The following is a 21529-nucleotide window of genomic DNA, read 5'->3' as shown; positions in this document are numbered from 1 at the left end:
TTGTATGTGAACTGATATGTAGAGCACCAGGAAGAATCAACCCTATAGGTTTTTGAGCTAAAAATTATAAGAATTATATAAAGTTGTGAAAGGACCCTGCGAATTTGACCAATTACATCCTATATGTGTAAGGCCTTGCAGTTCTTGTTCTTTATACTGAACAGCTGAATAGATGTGTGATTTGTGATAATTAATTAACTATCTAAGAGTACAAATGAATGAGATGTAAAATAAATTTAAATATATTTTTTAAAAGATATTGTACGGAGTAGTACCATTTAGAAAGTTGAGAACGTGACTTGACCGGATGATTGATGCATACAGTAATCACGATCCAATTAGACCCATTTGAAACTGCGAACCAGCCCAAATCGGCTGTTACTTTTCTTGCCAAAAAAAACCTTCGAGCCCCGTGGAACGTGACCACGGGAGCCCACGAAGGGAGCGGTTTGGCACGCGCGGCCCTCGCCTCCGCCTCCTGCTAAGGCCAATCTCATGCTCAGTTGTACTACATGATTTTCAAAACAATTAACTCGATAAAACGATTCATGAAACAACTACTCATAGTACAATGTTTCATCGTACTATTTTCAAAGTTAAATAAAATATTTAATTACTGCTGAGTTTGATCGTATAAAATGCCTTAAGCCTCTTAATTCACTGTGCTACCGAAAACTTGGTAACAATGCCCAAACGTTTTATGACCATGAAACAAATTCCATCTCTCTCCTCACAATTTCATGCAAATATTTTCTTTTGTCATGTAAATATTTCCTTTTGTGCTGATATATCATCTAATTAATGTGTATGACACATCCACGAAACCTCCATTGATACCGGTCGTTTTGTGTGTTGCCTGTGTTCTATTTTTTTACTTGTGCGATGATTCTTTTTCGTGGGGTGGATGGGCAGACAAAACTTCTATTTTAAAATAGTAAGATATTGATGATTGAAAAATAATTCATATATATTATTAGCGATCTAAAAGTAAGGCTTAAAAATAGACTACGATAAAAACAACTCAAAATCAACTCTAAAATTAAATTTTAAAATTTAAATTTCATCAATTAAGTATAAGAATAAGCGAAAAAATTCAAGTATCGTTACGTTCCAATTTCAATATCAATCCACCAACCTCAGGTGAGCACAAGCAAACCTACCACGATTCGCTGAAATATTCAGGACAGAGATCAAGAAGAAATAAAGTTTAGAATGGGAAAAGCACTAGATTGGGAAGGGAAGAAGTTGACCGGAAAATCAGAGAAAACAGAGGATAGGATTGGGGAACAAGCAGAAGGGGAGAACCAGACAGCAGCCTTCAGTTCATATGTTCTTCGCTGTTTTGCCCACCTGCTGCTTGCTTCGTACTACCCTTTGACTGCAGTAGGCCTACAGACAACCCATTTGTCTCCAAGCATCGAGACCATCGGGTCATCTTTTATGTTTTTAAAAGAAAGACTACATGATATATTTATAAACAAAAAATAATTTACAAATAAAACTTTTACATACGTATTCATAACGTTCTAAAAACCAAAACTGAAAAATAAACTAGAATGAAAAAAATCTTAAAATCAACCTCAAATTTAAGATTGAAATTTTAAATTTTAGCTTATAAAAATAAACAAAAGCCTAAAAATAGGGCGACTTGACTGGCCCATGTCCGTCACAAGTAAACTTACATGTCATAAAGCAACCCTAGTAGAACACTAGAACTTGTGATCACCCGAGCTAGAAATGGTTGCCACCAATGAATCTTCCTTGCTATTGGAGAAACTGCATATTTTGTCCATAACATTGTACTCAATGGCACACTGTTCAAGCATCATGCACTGCTTTGAAGATTTCTCCACAGCATTAGACTAGAAACTGAAGCCAAGGAAGATACGCAGTAAGCGCCAGAACGGTATTTGAAGTCAGATGACAGTTGCAAGCTTTGATGAAGCCGAAACCTGAATCCGCAACACCACTTGAAATCAAAGCAAAAGAAAATGAAATATATCATGAGCAGCCAAACAGATGGGCTTCAATGTCTCAGTTATGAGATTGAATTGCATGCATTTTTCATAAGATGTAAATCCACTAGTAGCATCATCACTAATTCTCTGTCTACATCATTGGTCCTAGTACCCATATAAAAGACTAAAATAGGACATGACATGACTCCATGTAAGGAGCATCGTCAGGCACTAGCTGTTGAACTGCCGATGCTGGTGCTCAGATAATCTCTGCCATACCATTCGCCAGCAGTACTGCAGTGTGACCGCACTCATGACGCATAACAGTGGTGTACCAATCACGCATCCATCAGGTGCAAGATTCATTAGTGTCTGAAATGAACAGATGGTATAGTCAGGCCAAAACCAAATTCAGCAGTGCATTGTGTAAACCATACTTGACTGCACGCAAAGATATCAAGAAGAAACGTTCACATGTCCCATACCGCATGCTACTCAACTAATGTAATTACTAAGATGGAAATATAAAAAGGATTAAGGATACTACAAAAGATGGATACCGGTGACATAGTTTCATGATGGTGGAAATAAGACACCGTTTAAACCTTCCATGCAAGTTGAAGTTTGCCTTCAAAAATCACAATGCAATAGGTAATAGGTTCTGTAACTTCTTTTCAAAATCTGGAAACACTTATCAATGCATTACCTTATACATGATATCATATATTTTTCCTATAGTTTGGGGGTAACATACTAATATTTCACTGTTTCAGTTCACTACAAAATATTCTCAACAACAAAACAGTGAAGTGCTAATACATGTGCTGTACATAGTATACAGTACGATAGTTCAGCACATTTCAAACGACATATCCACTCTGCGGAAGCAATGCTAAGTCAGAATATGGAATAACCTAACAAAGCTTCAACAGATTAAGTTTTCATGACTTTGTATAGTCAAACCTATATTTTATATAGAGAACACAACGAATGCTGCATACAAAATTATCAAGACATTAATTTCTTGAAGCATTGTTCAGTTCGCCATTAAGAGATACTCAGTTCAAATTAAAAATTCAAAACCTAGTTCTTACCATTACAGAAGCAATCAGATGAACAACTGGAGCAAATACTTGATCACTCCTCTTTCTCTCATCATACCCATTAAAAGCAACAATCATTGAGAATGTGTGGATAACCAGGAATCCAAGTGCAATAACGGCTGCAAACGGCACATGGAGAACATTAACATTGAACAATACAAGTTCAGGACAACACAATTTTGCATCAAATACCACCCTGATCTATGAAATCAAAAATAATGATGACAAATGACAGCACAACATTAATGGAAAGAGGTGTTTTATAAAATTCTTTACCACCAATCCAATTAGAATTTAGAAGGCTTCTTTTCTTTCTAGAGGTTAGAGCTCAATTCATATTAGAGAGCCAGGAGAAACTATGACTTACCCGATATGAGGAAAAATGGCATCCTTGAGCACCTTTCAACATAAAATGTGGCTCTGCCAAATGCTGGAGTTAAAAGGCTAAGACAGAAAAAGACAGCGTGAGCCACTCCATGACCTAAACCACCAGCTGCAAAGACATTTCAAAGTTCAAACAATAGCACCTATAATCTTTGACTTACAGTAATATGAAGGACAAATGCTCAATTGCTCACACTAATTACTAAGCGAATGCACATTTTGGATTTAGAATATTAAGCTGAGCCAATATTGTATACTTTGTGTTTTGATTATTTTCTAACTTTGATCATTGTATACATATGTGTGCCTTGGCTCTGTCCTACGCTCCACTTAGAAGAATGCATCGGTGTTGGTTGCAGTGAACCTTCCAACCATACCAACTCTGCACTGCAATTGTTTTGAGTCACTAAAGCCTACCACATATTGCACTTTCTTATATATCTGTAAAATATGAACTTAACGCCAGATGATCCAAGATGACCTATAATGTAATACAAAGCCTAAAGTTTACATTTATAATTACGTCAAACTGTTAAGTGCACTGTAACAAGAATATGAACTGCTGTTAAGTGCTCCTTGTAAAGAATGTGAGTGTTGAAAACTCACACTCAGTTGTTTTAAACAAAATACTGACATGTATGATTTAGGTTACCTGTATCAAAGTCAATGCCATTTAGATAGTCTAACTAGAAATTTTCGGAACACAAGCAATTATTAGCCTATGTTGTGGATGTTTGTTGGATAAAGGTATGACCGTACCAAGAGCAAGGTAGGACACACCCTTGATTGGTTGGCCATTGCTGCCACCAAGGCAATAAGGCCTGTTGAGAGGCGAAAGAATTCAAGAGACTAAAGACTTCAATTGTTCGTTCCTTGAATTTTAGAGAGACAACCAATCCTTATGTAGATTGGATTGGATTGGGTGACTTGACTATTATGAAACAGATCAGCAAATCTAATCTTATCTATAAGGCAACTGACGTGAACTCGTTTGATGTTATGTGAACAACAAATACATATATTGATCACGTGCTACAGCAGCCATGCAGGCCATCCTGCCTGCAATTGGGCCCAAGCACATGACGCACCAGGAAAATAGAAACCTGCTGGATGCTTGTGAATAACACAATGTGTAAGTTCAATTCATTTTGTGTAGAAAAATTGCAAGAACACACCACCTAAAAAATGGAGGTATCATTCAGCCATCTGCAAATGCAATATGTATTTGCTCATAGAAATGAGAAGATAGTAAAGATAACAGTGCATACCTATTTTAAATGAAAAATTCAAGGTAAACACGAGCCAAAGAGAAATAAATATTTTCTAAAAGTACTGGATGGAGAAATATTTAGCCAATCTTGCCAAGTGCATGTTGACCTATTAATGCAATAACGTACCCAAAGATATTAGCATCTTGTCTGTCAAACAGAGGCGCGGTTTAGATATTCTATCAGCGAAGGAATCTAGCATCTCTTCCATTTTCCTGAAAACAGTTACCATCACATATCATATGGAAAGAAATAAGAAATCAAGTTTAAGTTCCATATTTATGTCATCACTATGCATAACAAATACGTTATAGGAACTGCAAGAAAAAGGCATTAACTTCAAATTTTAATATGGTTTACCTACTTGTAAAGCCTCCAAAAGACAAGACGGATGCCTTCTTGGAATGCAACAGATGTAAGGATAAGAATTACATATGGCCACCAAGCTCCTGATGTTATAGGAAGAAACACCCTCCATATTCCCGAGAGAATGATCAAACTTATAAGCCAGAACAGAGTGCTGTGCAAATAGAATTTAACAAAATTAAGATTTAAATATGAAGATATAAAAGCATTTTGCATTTCATAACCTAAAGAATTAAATTAACATGTAAATATGAAGGCATAACAGTGTTTTGCATTTTAGAATCTAAAGAATCAGTCCCACAAGTACCTCACATATGTGTGAATACAGTGTCGTAGACTAGTAGTTAGTTACTGTTATGTACCATGACAGCAGAGTTTATGCAGCATGTCATGTGAATATTGCTACTATCGTACCAAAGAGTACTGCCAAATAATGGTTCAGATAGCAATTACAGATTTATGGGGTATGGCGTGCTCAACCCCTGACACAACAGCAAGGCTCCAATGCCAACTTGGATTGAGTGATTGATTTCTAGTTATTTTGCTTACTGAAATTCATAAAGTCCTTCTAATTTCTAATATAGTGGAAGAGGCCATCTTTTTCTTGAAAATATATATGATATCTTGGTAGCTAAACACTTAATCCTATCATACTAACCATGGCTGTCATCAATAAAGCCAGCTTCCTGTCAATGTGTGCCTTCCTGGAAGCATGTTTGATAAGGAAATTCCCAAAAGTAATAGTCTATCCAAAAATTAACAAATGTGCAGGAGTTGAGCAGCAAAGAAGAAAAGGTTTTTGAAAGGTCCTAAACCAGACCTTCAATAGAAGCCTAAGAAATGATCTTACAGTTAAATGAAAGCTCTGATGGGTGACACGAGTCTAGAGAACACACTTATAAAAAAGCAAACCCCAGCCTATACACCCTGATATTGCTATAGTTTGGACAACGGAAGTATATTTCTGTAATCAATAATGGAAACAGCCAAGCATTGAAACTCTTATATTCAGATAATACTAATCCATGATTTTTCGAAAAAAAATATGATCATACATATCTCTCCAAGATATTTCCTTGTTTTACATTAGCTCTGTTTTGTTGGACAAATTTTCTCTATACAAAGACAAGGACATGCCCCATCAAAGTCATATAAAGCAGTTAGAAAGTCAAGAATAGCAACATCAAAGTCATGGAGGGAGCTTTAGGTTTTCATTTTTCTAGCTGCTACAATGAACAATTTCAATGACTTACTAGTAACAGTAAGCCTGCGTATTTTGTATTTTGCATATCCAAATCAAGGACATATTGAGGATATTGTGAGTTTAATTGCAGGGTGCAGAGGTGAACATTTCTATAGAAGTTCCGTATCCTGCTGGATTGCATATTACAGAAAGACATACTTTCTCCAGTTTGATAATTCCTGCCATTTTGGACAACAACGCGGTCTTTAAAATCTATCTTTGACCATAATTTTCTATAAAATATATAAAATAAATAAATAAATATTTACTTTTACTAAGTAATTTTTAAGACTCATCTATACATGTCCTAGTGTTTTCAAACTAAATATTTTAAAAGTTATTAATAGTCAATGTTTTAAAAGTTTTACCACACTCTTGTCCAAAATGACATGAATTATGGAACTGTAGGGATTATATGATGTTTCTACAATGTCCAAGCAGGCATGTGATCAGTTTGTTACAAAAACACTATCCTGCACAAAATCTCCTGATAATAGATACATCCATAAAGTTAACATAGATCTTGACTAACTTACAGCATTGTAAACCCATAGGTATGCGGTAGATCAATACTTGCAGTGTTATGGTGTCAGGATACATGACAGCAGAACTGGAAACAAAATTTCAGTGGCAACAATTTACTAAATTTATATAAAGCCATTTATCCACTCAGAGACACTGCCAACAACATTTTTTTTAAATAATTGTAAGCTTCCTGCAGCATATGATGTAATTTCGATGGACGCTGCACACCAAAATAAGGGCAAAAGGTGATATGCGCAACACCAGGGAGAGTGGCATCATGTGCACAGCTAAGTAATCTATGATTTGATTTTCCACACATCTGCTCCTTAATCAGACTCACAGTTTTTCTAATAATAAAAAGTCGCACCATATGATACGGCCAGAAAGTAGCATCCGGATCCAGAGCACAGAGTAATAAAATCCACACGAAACCCTGGCACAATCGACTTAATTCCTCATCTTTGGACGCCAATCGAACGCCTCAGATGCACGAATTTGTCACCACGTCACAAAAAACGCGCGATTTGATCCAACATGCAGCAGGCGGCTCAAGAGACCCGGCGAGGATGAGGGAAGAGACCTGGTGAGAAGGGTGAGCACGAGGAAGGGCTTCCTGGCGACGACGCCGGCGAAGATGGAGAGGGCGGGGCCCAGCGCGATGAGCGCGTACCCTAGCCCCGCCGCCACCGTCATCTCCTATCCTCACGGCGACCGGCCAACGCAGGCCTGGGCAGGCCGCTAGCACCGGGCTAGCTCGGCGGACGCGGTGTGGGGGCCTGCGCCGTACGCCGGCGAGAGCCCGTGGGGAGAGGGGAGAGGGGAGACGCGGCGAAGGCTTCGAAAGGAGCAGAGCAGAACAAGACGAAGAGGGGTAGAGGTAGAAACGCTGATTCCAGTGGGTTCGGATGAACTGGGATTCTCCGTGCAGAAATACGTACTATACGTATAGGGAGACGTGTATTACCTCTCTATTATCCGGTGACCAAAAGTCACGTATCCTAATAGCATGTTGAAGGTAATGTTAATCGTTTTGTTTCTAAAATTTTGTATTGGGTTGATCTAAAAGTTATGTTCTTCTTCGAAAGAAATCTAAAACTCAATAATTTGTATTACAAAGGCCGCGTTTGACATAGCAAGTTAGATATCTAAGCCCTCTCGTTTTTCACGTGCACGCTTCCCGAACTGCAAAATAGTATATTTTTTGTAAAAATTTTCTATAGAAAAGTTGTTTTAAAAAATTATATTAATATATTTTATATTTTTTGATAATTAATTAATCATGTACTAATCTATAAATATGTTTTCTGTGTCGGATAACTATCCCTCCCTAACCCACTGCTGAACGCGGCCAAACACATATTTATATTCTAAATTTAGAATACGAGAGAGCTGATTTTTAGGCATACATAAAAATTGGGTAATAGGATTGGGAACATGTTGGAGACATGTTTTCTAGCCTAATTTCTGAAATTCAATTTTAGGTATCAATTTTACATATCTCGCTTTTACTTCCTAAATAGGTCATATCCTTAATATATGATGGTCTAGCGAGGATCGATAGGTTATTTAATATATGTTAACCAAACATAGGAGGGTATGCCCAAACCGGACGTTAACGAACGAAAAAGATAGCGTCATCAATGGTCATCCATCAGCAACCACTTCCACAGCACCATTACGGCGGTACTTTGTTGATCCCCTTTCTTTCTCGTCTATTCCTGGCAGCAAATGCTAGTGGAGTGGTACTAATTGTGAGAGCACAAGTTGAGGCGCCGAGAGATTCCTAGCAGTCTGACCGGTGCCGGTTGACACACTGCAAAGCCATGTCGCTAGGTTGACCGGTGCTTTGCTTCAGGCTAGGAGAAAGGCCGAGGTCCAACTGTCGTGGTGGCTGACAACGGAATTGTCGTCGCGTTGGGGAGGGTGCCAACCATGCTGGTAGTAACGCCGGCCTGACACGCAGTACTGCCAGCGGGGTGTCACCGACCCGAGGTTAGCTTCTTTTGCTCTATTTTTCCGATGCCAATGGCCTAATATGGTGTGTGTGTGGTGCATGTGGGATGGGGAACTCGGTCCGAGGGCTGCTGATAAGTGGTAGCTGCTGCCTATGACACGACGGTAATAATAGATGGCCACCGACACTTTCTGCCCAAAGGGGAGCTAACGGTCATCTACAGTGTTGCACTGTGGAGATCGTCCTTTGGTACCTTGCCACTCCGCTGTTGAACACGGCCGACATGGCTCAGGGTAGGAATGGTTAGTTTAATCAGTTTTTCCACTTGAACATATTCATAATATGCTCTAATAGATTTGAAATGATGACTCTAAAATTTAATGGACCAAATGGTTCTAACGATAAGAACATAGGGTCTATAGATTCGTCTTTCTAGTTATTGTACTTATTTTACCTATTTTGTTCATATTCATTTAGTATGTACAAACTCGGACCTAAAACTTTTAAACTCATGTTCACACTATAAAAATATTAAATTTAACTAAAATTTGGTGGGATGGTTTTTTACGTAGAAGAGCAACTTTGTACAAATTTTAATCAATTTCTACATATGGAACCCATGTATATCTATTCTCTTGTTAATTAAGTTGTCCACGGATAACCTATCCAACAATAAGTTTAGCATGGATTGACCATATTGAACTATAAGTTCATGAAATCAATACAACGTGGTTTAGGTTAATTCATATGCTAATCATTACCATGCTTAGACATGGTCCATTTAATCTCAATAAATGCAAACTATTTTACTTTTTAAAAGAGGTGAAGGCTTATTGTATTTGTGAAATAAAATGGTGAAAAACATGCTTTTAGATTTAGACGGCAAGTGGTGTGCATATAGTGTTAGTTGCATACCGACAGGTGGAGTGCACCTGAGTCGATTAAAGACCGAACTTCATGTGCCATCTATTGTTTACCATATAACCACATGTGTTATTGCAGGTGACCCTAACTAATTAAGTTGTATATATGTTTAGCCTTGCAATCTGGAGAGTAGAAATAGTGGGAGATAATATGAGTGATGGCTCTAAAAAACTATCCATGTGTATGTGTGGGGACGATGAAGTCTACCAACGATAATGAGCTTGAGTGTATCTAACACATAGGTATGTGCCACGTGAGGAGAAAATAAATGCTTGACGATAGTGTTGTTTCTACTTGTGACGGTAGGCATGGCGGGGCTCACCATCTTAACGGCACCAAGGTAGCGCCCTAGCGTTGGACCAATGTTTGGCTATCAATGCACGTATATTGTTTGATTCAGTAAGAGAAGACCAAATTATCAATATTTGTTTGTTGTATTTTTAGAATATATATTTAAGTTATCAAGCTTTATATAACCTAAATAATACACGGTTGTTGTGACTCTGGTCTGGTCATATATAATATATTAGTGTCATGCTACATTTATGTCTCGTTGAATAAATGTTGAGAGTAGAACCCAAGCCACCCGTTTTGTGTTCAACCTAGGAGGTAACGCTAGGTGACGAATCCTACACAATAACTCCCTAGATCAAGAGCAGACAATTGACAATCAATATAGACAAGTTTGAGATGTAGTTTGTGTAATGCCCTACTCCTGTGTGTTGTGTTGCTTGGTTCTTGCTAAGGTGGTTAATTTGTCAAATGGTCAAAAAGTCCTCTACTAATCTAGGTTCTCCTCCAATATAAATCAAGGGGCATCACCATTCCAACTCAAGCAACATCATAAAAAGGAGCTAATTAGATCACATTGGGAGAACCTCGTAGGTCTCATTGAAATATAGTTTGACATGTCAAGTATTGTCCATTGTAGTAAATAAGATGATACATGGTGCGCTTCCTAACTGAGGCTTACTAGCCATCCTAGGGTTGACAATTTTCCTGCCGAGGCCGAGGACCCGCCCCTATATGATATATCCATACTACACTATATTAATGTCTTTTCACAATTAGTTCTTTTGTAAAAAATCTACGGTCTCAATTTTATTTGACTATAGTTTTTAATTTGAGTACTATTTTCTCTGTTTGTTTTTTTAAACCTAATTATGAACCTTTGACCCAAAACAATGCCAATCAACCGGTACAAGAAGTACTCCTACCGGGTGAATCAAAGCCGGACTTTTTGGGCCAACAAGGCGACCAAAAAGAACGAAAGAACTCATTCTTCTCCCCCTTGTGCAAGGCAAACCAAAACCAACTAACCGACGAAGAAGAAATCCCCCCATGCCTCCCGATTCCCGCACCTACCCGCCACGCCGCGTCTAGGGTTGCCGCCGTCCCCCCTCCCCCCTCCTACTCTACCCATCCTGCTCGCTTTCTTTCTTGGCCCCCATGGCACTGCTCGGCGACGCGCTGCGGCAGGCGTTCATGCCGCGGCGCGCGTACGCGGCGCTGCGGGACGAGGAGCGGGCGCTGCCCCGGCTCCGCCGCCCGCTGGCCGCCGCCGCCGCCGCCTGCGTGGCGGCCGCGGTGGCCGCGGCGGCCGGGGTCAGCCTCGGGATCGTGTTCCCCGCCGAGCCCGCCGAGCGGCCCTTCTGCCGCGAGCGGCGCATGCTGGAGGCGCTCCCCGCGGCGGCCAGCAGCAGGGAGGAGGAGCCCGAGGCGTACCGGTACCGCGGCGGGGCGTTCTACATGACCACCGCCGAGGCCGCCGACTTCTACTGGATGGTCGTCTTCGTGCCGTCCGCCGTCCTCTTCGCCGTCTCGTCTGCCTACCTTGTATCTGGTGAGCAGCTTGTGTGTTGTGCCGTGTTCTGTATTGTCTTTCTTTACAAATGTGATCTGGGGGTATTTTACTATTTGATGCTGGTCCTATGTTTTACCAGAAATGGTCATAGGACAAAATTATTTTCATTGGTAAGCAAAGTCATGAGATTTATGAGGTCTACTTAGTTATATAGGAATAGGACATGGACTGACCATATCTGCACCTGAAATTGCATTTGACTTTTCTCTGGACCAATCGTGTCAATTGATATTTATGATTAACCGGTGGGGAATCAAGTTAACTTTTTCCTGGAAAGATGATATTTTGTGCAATTCCATTGAGTGAAATGAAACTTCATGATTTATGATCTTTCCGTTTCATAACTTCATATTGGAGGCTTTGCTGAGAATTAGTTCATCCCAGTTTATGAAAGTAGTTATGAGCCAATAGTTTCATGACTTAGCATAGTGTTTATCACATTTTTTTACTAGTGACCAGTGGCAAAAGGTTTAGATCATAATCTGGATCCAGATTGTAACTGTTCGTTGAATATTGCACCATGTAGAACTTACATGCAAACAAGAGGATGTATTGACTAATCGGCTCTGATTTCCTTTTCCCTTTTCCTGGTATGCCATTCATCAGGTTTTTGCAACTGATGCTACATCTACATTTCCTTAGTTCGTACTATAATCGTATTAAAAGATGTTCAATTTGAGAATGCACTTGAAACATAAAAAATATCTCCATTGTGTAGTCATAGTACACTTGCACAGCGGAAATTGAGGTTGCATTTGGACTGAGTTTGTCTAAGAAATGTGTTACAACTCACAAAAGGTAAGTAGAAGCTGGGCGCTTGAAAGGGAAAGCACCAGGTGAACAAGGGCACTTGTTTGTGAGGAGAGGACTCAGGAAAGTGGGACTTTATTGATTTATTCTTTCCTTGCTTTATTAAACAAAACAGGTTAACTTTTTAACAAGAGCCAGCTAACAAATAATCCAGCCATTCAATTAACAGCCCTTTTCTATAAGGAACTAATATACTCTCATGCCTAAGCAGCTATCAAGCCTGTATAGCCTATTTTGATAGCCAGTTGGCTGCTTGCCCATGATGACAGAAGTGCCACTCTGCTGCTTGTTTAGCTGTCAGTTGGCATCTTTCACCATGGCCATGAGAAAATGGTGAATCCATTTAAGTAGCAAATAAAAAGAGCAGTATTTTAAGATGTTCTTAGAAGGTTTCACAGTATTCCTTTTTTTACTGGTCAGACAAAAACTGGGGAGGTTCTTCAAACTTTCTGGAATCCAAATGATGTACAGAGGACAATTTTTTCTGTGATTTAACATTAGCCATGGCCTTCTGTAACTTCCAGACTTCTTTAATCTTAGCTCCTTAAATTATAAGTACATCTGTGAAGGAAACAAGTGTCAAATTAGAATTAGGCTTGAAATAGGATAATAGGAAGTTACGAATTAACGACCATGAACTATGATCATTTGATGAGATGCGTGCCAGACAGATGTACCGAAAGCTACTTACATTAAGAAAGCACCCTGAGCTCTCTGTTTATGCTCCTGTCCTGTGGTCTCACCTTTCAATGAAGTAAGGTGGTCTGCCTTAATTTACATATCATTGCCTGATCTTGAGTTCTGCTATCTTGCCTCAAGGGTGTTTCATTTCTTTCTTGAAGATTCATTAAGAACATAGTAAAGATTTGAGGGAAAATCTCCCCCCGCTATCACATTACCTCATGAATTTCTTGGATGTGATGGCTACCGGTCAATAGCTGCCAGGAGGTATACAACAGACAAGATCTCTAACTAACATGGGGGTACATGGTTTTGTAACTTGGTGATTACAAGAGCTTTCAACAGTGTGGATGTACTCGATGGGGGGCTGAGGCATTGGCAAGTAGAGAGGTCGTTGAGTCGCAGCAAATTAATCCAGGATCATGTACAATGCTTGCTGGTTGAAGCCCCACTGGTGATTTCGGAGTGCTCATCTGAGGATGAAGTTAGTTGTGCCATTGATTTAACTGATGAAACTTGGGCACAGCCAAGGAGATGCAGACCTTGTTGAATCTGGGATCTGGCGAGTGGCGAGCATGAGCATTTTGACATCCTTTCTTGAGGTAACCCAAACAGAATCAGTATGCTGCTGTTGTAAAGGCAAAACAAGTAACCCAGTTCAGTTCTTGTGCCCTGAACTCAGGCTTTGAGTTCCAATTGAGCAATAACTCTTGAGCTTCACAATGTAGGAATAAACATGGGATGGCTATATTCTACCACATCACTTTCTTAGCTCTTGTATTGCCTGCAAATTAAGTATTACCTCTGTTCTAAAATATAAGCATATCTAGGTTGTTTGGCAAACACTAAGGTTTTGTCAAAGGATTCTCTTTTAGCCACTTCAGTGGTCAAATTTTGAATTGTTGAGATTCTTTTACCAAGCATTTGATTGGTCGTGGAATCATTGGAATCAGCAAAGTTATGAGAATCAGTGCAGGAGTGCTTATATTGTGGTGCAAAATTTGAATTCTAGAAATGCTTATATTTTGGAACGGGGGGAGTATCATTTATGAATGATTCATGTTGATGTTTATTTTTATATGGTATAATACAGTTTTTTTTCTTTTTTCCATTCCCATTTTTTTCATACCATAAACCTTTTCTGGAGTAATAAAGCTGCATATAATTGCAGGTATATCTGTTGCATATGCCGCTCCAAGAAGGCATCCATTTATCTGTGTTGTTGAGAATAACTTCTGTGCTTCTAAAAGAGGTGAGTTTTATGCATATTTATCAGAGATCTTTTTAAAAATTGCATCTTGTTTCTGGCCTTTTGGTCATTCTTTTTGTATCAGCTTTTGAAATATTTAAATGAATTAGATTTCTGGAACACATATCTCTGCATTTTTTAATTTTGGTGCTTTTGAGACTTGGTACTGATTTTCCTTCACTCCATATACCCATGTTCCCAATATTACAATCATCTTAAGATTGATCTCTAACGTTCACAATACAGGCAACGAAGCTGTAAGTATGATAGAATATTAGAGACAATTAACTTCTCCAAAGATTTTCAATATGGATAAAGAAGCCCATTCAGAATGTTCAATGTTCACTTACCTCTAGTTGAGATAAAAGTGATCCACTCCGAAATACTCCCTCTGTCCCAATAAAAAATGAATTTCTGTTTTTTTTTGGATGGAGGAAGTAGATCACTACTATAGGGTATAGGCTTCACCAACATTCACATTGTCTAACACTGGTCTCTCCCATCTATTCAGCCAATAGACAGAACACTTCTGACATTATCTACTAGCTTGAAATAAGTGGACGCCAGTTTAGAGAAAGTGATTCTGAAATTGAAACTTTTTTGGTATAGACCACTTAAGTATAATGATTAAAAATGAGATTTTGATTATATATTTGTCATGCATTTTACCATTAATTGTGCACAAATTCTCACATGGCACTTTCATTTATAGTCCTGTGATGATGTCATGATTATCTTATCTGTTGTGGACAAGATTGGATATTAGTGGCTGACGTGATAAACATCAACATCCAAGCATGTTTGATGGCTGTCTTCTGGATCTTTTTAGCATCTGATTTCATGGTTGTATTGGAAGAAAAATTCTAACCTAATCTAATACTCGTATAATAACTTGTCAATATATCAGTTTTGGAATGATTGTATATGGCTGATGTGTTAGCTGGTACAATTTTCTAATACAACGTGGCAACAGTACCGCCTGTTGTATTTCACTCTTATCTTTTTAGTAAAATCATATTTTCTGCGGAAAGTTACTAGCAAAAATTTTAAACGTGATTGTTACCAATATTTTGATGTCTATTAATACAGTAGTGTATCCTTTAATATCAAACTTGGAATTGCAGGCGGTGTTCGTTGCTTGGCTATACTTAATGCAGTTTTTGCTGTCATATTTGGTCTCATGGCAATTATTCTTGGATCAACGCTTCTTGCTCTTGGAAGTAGTTGTTCTGTTCCTCTCTTCTGGTGCTATGAAATTACAGCATGGGGTTTGGTAATCCTATATGCTGGCACTGCCTTCTTCTTGAGGAGGAAAGCTGCAGTGATCCTCGACGAGGGTGATTACACTCCCCACAATGCGGGTCTGGAAATGCTGGAGACAAAAATAGAAGTGACACCAGAGATGCAGAGGCGAATCAACGATGGCTTCAAGTCATGGATGGGGTCATCTACTCTATCCTCTGATGACGAGGAGGAAGCTTCGGATGACTATATAGAGCACAATGTGCCTAGCCCAACAGCTTCAGTTCAAGTCAGGCAAGAGAGTAATCTAGATAGCTGACTAATGTATAAACAAATGTACATAGTGCTCCACTTATTCCTTAATGCTTGTAAATGCTTGGTGGGGGTTTTAACTGCTAACAAGTGATTTTGTTTGTTCTTTTCCCCTAGAGGGAACACATGCTGGGGGTTAGTTTAGCAGCTGAAGTTTCATACAAGAGGTTCCCTTTTTTTCCCATGTACACTTCCCTATGAAACCTTTCCTTTCCATCCCTTTTGTCTTGGGTCATATGTGTTGGTGGAAAGGAGTAAATAGCTATACCCATGTAAGATACACTGCTCTCGCTAGTCAGCAGTTGACAAAATATTGTTGGGTTTGGTTGGTATTTTACTCTTGATTCAATTGCTTCCTTGGGAATCGATATCTCTGAAGTACCAAATGAACTTATTATTATGACATATGGAAATTACAAAATTCCACACCTTTTTTACCCCGCTACATTGTTTATTTTGATTGTGCATAGATTGTGCTGAATATGATATGATGTGTTCACTCAAATTTCCCACTGCTCTGTTTGCTGAGGCTGTCCCTCTTACCGTTCAATCTTAACGTGCTTTTGGCAGTACAAATTGCAACAATAATCTATAGTAATTACAGTGCGGCTTGAGTCTTGACAAGAACCAAAAGCATTCAGAACTAGTAACAAAAAAAGATTAGCTTGAAACAAATGAAAGAATTAATACAGTGTATGTTCCCCGTCCACCCAGTTACATTACATACACCACAAAAGAGTTCATCGTTTCCTTTCTTCCGGAGAAGATGGAATTCGGGACTAGTCGGAGCAATCCACGTACTAGTTCAAGCATGGCAGATGAACTGATCACCTTTGTTCTTCTAACCCCCCTCTCTTCTATATGCAATGGCTTTTTTATCGTTCTTGAAAAATATCTTAAGGTTCCAATAACTTTAATATAAATTTTTGATATCTCAAGATACAAGTATTTTGAGATACTTTTTCAAGGACGGTAAAAAACTCATATTCAATAGAGAGGAAGGGGTTAGGGAGAAAAGAAATTAATCAAAATAGGAATTACCACCAGCATTGGATTGGCTTTGGTAGGAGGAAGAGATTAAGTAGAGAGTGAAGTGAAGGCAAGCTGATCTCGTCGTGTTCGTCGTTGATCTCTAGTGCCGTAGTGTCCGTCGGTTATGTACAACGTGCAAGAAAGCAAAGCGGCGGCGGCGGCGCCGTCGTCTTCTCCGGCTCCGGCGCGTGGCGGGGCGATGGAGATTGGTTGCGATCATATTTGTGAGAATGGTGGTGGTCAGTGGCGAGCGGAGGGGCTCCTCATGCCGCCGGCGGAGAGGCTTTCGACGTAGGAGAACTTCTTGGGGGCGAGGCTGGGCGCCTTCTTGAGCTTGGCCTCGCCGGCCTCGTCGAGGGTGCCCTCTTCCTTCTTCCTCATGAGCTCGTCCTGGTCGAAGTGCCAGCCCATGAAGTCGTAGAGCGTCATGGACGCCGGAGCCTCGTTGAGCTTCTCCAGCTCCTCCTTGGCGTCCAGCTTCCTCGGCGCGTCCCCCTCCATCACCCTCCTCGCCGCCTCCGTCGCCGTCAGGTTCTGCGCCGCCGCGTCCGCGCCCAGCACGTCCTCGATCCTCGACATCACGCTGTACGCCAGGCTCTCCAGCACCCTCGAGTAGCTCTCCAGTAGCGCGTACCCCACGTCCTGCCATTGCCATTGATGACGCCATCAAATCATCAAATCAAAATAGAAGAGCTCAAATTAACTAACAGATCGATCGAGGTAGGAGGAGGACGAACCCGGTTGTATTGGATCTTGGAGATGTCGAGCTGGGACTGCGGGGTGCCGGGGAACTGGAGCTTGAGGAGGTGGAGGATGGTCTCGGCGCGCTCCTCGAACTGCTCGCGCTTCTCGAAGCTGATGATGGAGCCCCAGGAGGACTTGGCCTCCTGCTTGGTCTGCATCTTGCGCTTCCAGATGATGGTGGAGGCCTCGATGCGGTTCTTGAGGTCGAGCACCTTGTGCTCCGTCGACAGGTCCATCCCCTCCAGGAACTCCAGCGGGTCGAACTCCTCGTCGGTGATGCTCCGGTAGATGGCGTCGCCGAGGCTGGTCTTCCCCTTCTTGGGCAGCGACTCGATGTACACCTCGGGGATCTCCATCTCCACCAGCACCTGCGCGTTGATCGCCATGGCCGCCTTCAGCACCTGGTTCACGCACTCCTTCTGGTACTGCAGCCACTTCCTCGTCACCTCCGACAGCCCCTCCGCCGGCACCTTCACCGTCGGCATCCACCACTTGTCGTCGTCCCTCTTGTTGTCCCCTCCCTTCTCGTACCAGAACTCGCTCTGGTCCACGAAGTTGTCCATGTACCCCTGCCATTGTTGCCATCTCCGTCAAGATCGCCGTAGATTGATTGGTTTCAAGGATGGAGGTGCGTGCGGCTTACGATGAGCATGGCGTCGAGCTTGCGGAGAGCAGGGATGTTCATCTGGAGGTCGCGGCGCTGCGCGGTCGACATGATCTCCATGGTGGTGCCGTTCTCGGCGGTCTGCCGGGTGGGGACGAACTCGACGATGTGGTCGGTGACGGAGAGGAGCCACCCGACCTCCCTCTTCCACCGCTCCTTGGTGTCCGGCGCCATCGGCTCCAGCTTGCGGTGCTCGCCGAACACGGACGCTGCCAGGTTCGTGACGGCGTTCGACAGCGCCAGCGCCGAGGAGACGCCCTTGCCGGTGCCGGACATGTCCTCCCCGAGCAGGAGCTTCGCGAACTTCTCCTTCAGCACGTCCAAATCTACCCAATTCAAGCAAGAATCGATCAGTTTTTCGTACGAGTTAGCCGGATCGAGGACGAGAGACGAACGGCGGATCGGAGTTCGCGGCGTACCGGAGGGCGGCCCGTCGCGGGCGAGCCGTGAGCGCGGCCCGCTGGCGGCCGCTCTCCCGTTGGGTAGCGGGGGAGTGCCGCCGCCGCCGCCATTGCCCTGAGGCTCATTCATCTCCGCCGTGTCGCTGCTTCTGTTGCTCTCGTGGCTGTTCTGCTGCTGCTGCTGGCGGTGGTAGTGCGAGTGCGCGCTGTTCTTGTCGAGGCTATGGCGCCGGAGGAACCGCACCATCACCCAGCCCACCGCCTCGAGCTTGGCGCGCAAGGCGTTGGCGCGTGGCACCCGCCGTTCGCTCACCGCCGCCGCCGCCGCCGCGCCTCCTCACCTCCCGCCGCCGCCACACGAAGAGCTACGTCAGAGCAAGGAAACCAAGCCACCACCGTCGCCTCGCCGGAACGCGCGCACCACGCACAAACAAACCACCAAAACACAGACGCTCGCGCCTCGGAGCAAGACAGGGCCAGCAAACCAATCAAGCAAGAAGAAACACAAAAATCAAATCCAGCTAGGCGAGAGAGACAGACATGGCGCGCACTACTTTGCTGCCACGCACGCACGCACGGCCGGCCGGCGTTGTGGAAGAACAAGAAGAGGAAGAGGAAGAGGAAGAAGTAGAAAAAAAAAATTTAAAAAGGAGGAGGAGCGGGCCGCCTGCCTAATTTAAGCCGCGCGCGAACGTGGGGTGCATGTCGCGCGCGCGCGCTCGCGGCCGGGTTGGGGAGGCGGAAGGCGAGGCGAGGAGGAGGAGGAGAAGAAGAATGTCTTCTCCGTCCCGCCCCAAATGGTCGTTGGTCGGTAGGGGGAGGCGTTGCTTTGTTTAGAGAGAGAGAGAGAGAGAGGGGGGGAGGAGAGAGAGGTGGAGACGACGGGAAAAAAGCCCGGGAAATCGGCGGGAGAACGCTCCCGCCAACTCCGCCGTGCGTGGCCGCCCACTACTCTTCTTTTGCTCGTTGTTAATGGCGGCAGCGGGTGAATACGCTCGTGTGGAAAAATTCTGGCCGTCCGATTTTTGATCGGACGGACAGAGTGGTGTTTTCGGTTTGCAACAGAAACATACATGTCCCGGTTCTTTTCTAACGGGATAAATTTGTGATAAATGTTTTGAGATTATAAACAACTGAATTATAACTACCACAAATATAAAATTTTGTCTTACAAAGGTGAAATGAGAAATCTTTATATTGGGAACTTTTACATGAAACGTTCTGTTTAAGAGCTTACAAAACATGTCAATGATAATTCATAGTCAATATGATAAAATAATAGGACATAGGTATGCATTAGTATTTAAAATCGAAAAGAAATGCTGATACAGTTTGTGTCAAGCCAAGGGAAATTGACACCCTCGTCTTTCCGCTTCCGCTTTTGCTTATGCTTATAGTCCAAAATTTTAATTTCTAACATTTACTTTCAGATCGGTAAGAATAACTATATAAAAGTTTTATTCATAAATTATTTTTATTTTTAAATATATCGTTTGGATTTTCAAAACAAAACAACGAAAATGACCCCCTCAGTGCATGGCATTTGAACAACAGCATATAATGCACATAATAACATGGCTTATCTTGGGAACAGAGCATATTTACTTTCGTTTCAAGATATACACATTTTACCGCAGTACTACTCTACCACCATCCTTGGACGGTTTCTCCGATATACTAACAGGATCACATTTTCGCATTGCATGGACTATACACATTTTTTAACTTCAATTTCACAGTCCTGATGATGAATGACGTCATTTCTCCTTACATATGCTGTAAACATCAATCCTTACAAAAATTCATAAGAGAATAAAACATGTATATGCCATAAACGTAAATTATAGATCATAGTCTCACAAATAGGTTAACCGCCATGTCAACGCTTAAAGGCTTCAAAAGTACTATGTAAAAATGACGATTAAGTATGAACAACATTTTGACTGGTAGAGAAAATCCACTACTAAAACATAATTCCAAATTTCCTTTCTGAAGTATTTTCAAGGCTGCCAACTCTGGAGATTTGGAATTTTTTATTTTTAAAACTTTTTTAATAAGTATTTTTTATTAATAAACCTTGAATAAAAAAATATTTGTACAGTTAACAAGACAACGGTGCCACGTAATCTGGTTGGCATGACAAGCTTGCCACACCAGTGTTGGTGACGTGACAAGCCTGCCACGATAAAAACTCTGCGTGACAATGTTGTCTTGCCACACTACTGTTGGTGGCATGACCAAAAGGTTCATACGATGAAAATATTTTTCTTCAAGGTTTAGTAATAAAATAATTTATTAAAACATGTTAAAAATAAAAAATTCTTATTATTGCTAGGTACTGCCCAAGAACAAGAATCAACAGCACTTCTATGTGGTATTATTAATCAAGAATGAGCAATAAAATTCAAGTGTTAAAAATATAGGTATATGTAGATCTAATTTATTCTATAAATAAATTATGACATTAAATATGCAAAGTATCAAAACAAGATGATCTAGACATGTATACGAAAGCACACCATATGAACATATCAAATATGCATAACATGACTGAAATATACCAACGATTCTTAACAGGATTTTGAATATGTGTTAACGCAAGAATTTGGATAATTGCCGTTGGGATTAAACTGTGATTAAAGACACAATCGAACAGGAAACATGGCAATCGGATAGAAGAACAGGCGGAATACGACTCAGATTTAGCCGATGGAGTCCGGATCGGATAAGAAATAGAGTCCGATTAGGCCTAGAATGTTATAGATAGATTCAGAAATAATTAGAGTCCGTGTAATTTAATTTTAT

General features: G+C 41.3%; 3 protein-coding genes across 3 annotated transcripts; 1 reads left to right on the top strand and 2 right to left on the bottom strand.

Annotated features, from left to right (window-relative positions):
- Positions 1-2020: 2020 nt before the first annotated feature.
- Positions 2021-7741, bottom strand: LOC102720487 (gamma-secretase subunit APH1-like). The gene is made up of 6 exons (XM_006647087.3): positions 7428-7741; positions 5078-5233; positions 4843-4928; positions 3429-3554; positions 3053-3180; positions 2021-2330 (listed from the first exon to the last, which is right to left on the bottom strand). Exons 1-6 carry the CDS (start codon positions 7538-7540, stop codon positions 2190-2192), a joined length of 750 nt encoding a protein of 249 aa, XP_006647150.1. The 5' UTR covers positions 7541-7741; the 3' UTR covers positions 2021-2189.
- Positions 7742-11169: 3428 nt separating this feature from the next.
- On the top strand, positions 11170-16220 carry LOC102709816. Its single transcript, XM_040521099.1, has 3 exons — positions 11170-11568; positions 14252-14332; positions 15454-16220. The coding sequence occupies exons 1-3, from the start codon at positions 11175-11177 to the stop codon at positions 15888-15890; spliced, it is 912 nt and encodes a 303-aa protein (XP_040377033.1). The 5' UTR covers positions 11170-11174; the 3' UTR covers positions 15891-16220.
- A 48-nt stretch (positions 16221-16268) lies between these two features.
- On the bottom strand, positions 16269-19517 carry LOC102709537 (rho guanine nucleotide exchange factor 8-like). Its single transcript, XM_006648468.3, has 4 exons — positions 18743-19517; positions 18303-18649; positions 17653-18228; positions 16269-17557 (listed from the first exon to the last, which is right to left on the bottom strand). The coding sequence occupies exons 1-4, from the start codon at positions 18969-18971 to the stop codon at positions 17156-17158; spliced, it is 1554 nt and encodes a 517-aa protein (XP_006648531.2). The 5' UTR covers positions 18972-19517; the 3' UTR covers positions 16269-17155.
- Positions 19518-21529: the final 2012 nt, after the last annotated feature.

The sequence above is a fragment of the Oryza brachyantha genome, chromosome 2, assembly GCF_000231095.2.
Source record: "Oryza brachyantha chromosome 2, ObraRS2, whole genome shotgun sequence".
Taxonomy (NCBI): domain Eukaryota; kingdom Viridiplantae; phylum Streptophyta; class Magnoliopsida; order Poales; family Poaceae; genus Oryza; species Oryza brachyantha.
The sequence above is the reverse complement of the archived record's forward strand: the minus strand, read 5'-3'. Positions and strand labels throughout refer to the sequence as shown.

Excerpts from the sequence above, each read along its gene's own strand:
- LOC102720487 (XM_006647087.3), bottom strand. The coding sequence starts at position 7,540 with ATGACGGTGGCGGCGGGGCTAGGGTACGCGCTCATCGCGCTGGGCCCC. Across the intron at positions 5,234-7,427 it reads GTGCTCACCCTTCTCACCAG|CACTCTGTTCTGGCTTATAA; the intron begins GTCTCTTCCCTC and ends CTATTTGCACAG. Across the intron at positions 3,555-4,842 it reads CAAGATGCTAATATCTTTGG|CTGGTGGTTTAGGTCATGGA; the intron begins GTACGTTATTGC and ends ATGTCTTTGCAG.
- LOC102709816 (XM_040521099.1), top strand. The coding sequence starts at position 11,175 with ATGGCACTGCTCGGCGACGCGCTGCGGCAGGCGTTCATGCCGCGGCGC. Across the intron at positions 11,569-14,251 it reads GTCTGCCTACCTTGTATCTG|GTATATCTGTTGCATATGCC; the intron begins GTGAGCAGCTTG and ends ATATAATTGCAG. Across the intron at positions 14,333-15,453 it reads CTTCTGTGCTTCTAAAAGAG|GCGGTGTTCGTTGCTTGGCT; the intron begins GTGAGTTTTATG and ends TTGGAATTGCAG.
- LOC102709537 (XM_006648468.3), bottom strand. The coding sequence starts at position 18,971 with ATGGTGCGGTTCCTCCGGCGCCATAGCCTCGACAAGAACAGCGCGCAC. Across the intron at positions 18,650-18,742 it reads CCGCGACGGGCCGCCCTCCG|ATTTGGACGTGCTGAAGGAG; the intron begins GTACGCCGCGAA and ends TGAATTGGGTAG. Across the intron at positions 17,558-17,652 it reads CCAAGATCCAATACAACCGG|GACGTGGGGTACGCGCTACT; the intron begins GTTCGTCCTCCT and ends TGGCAATGGCAG.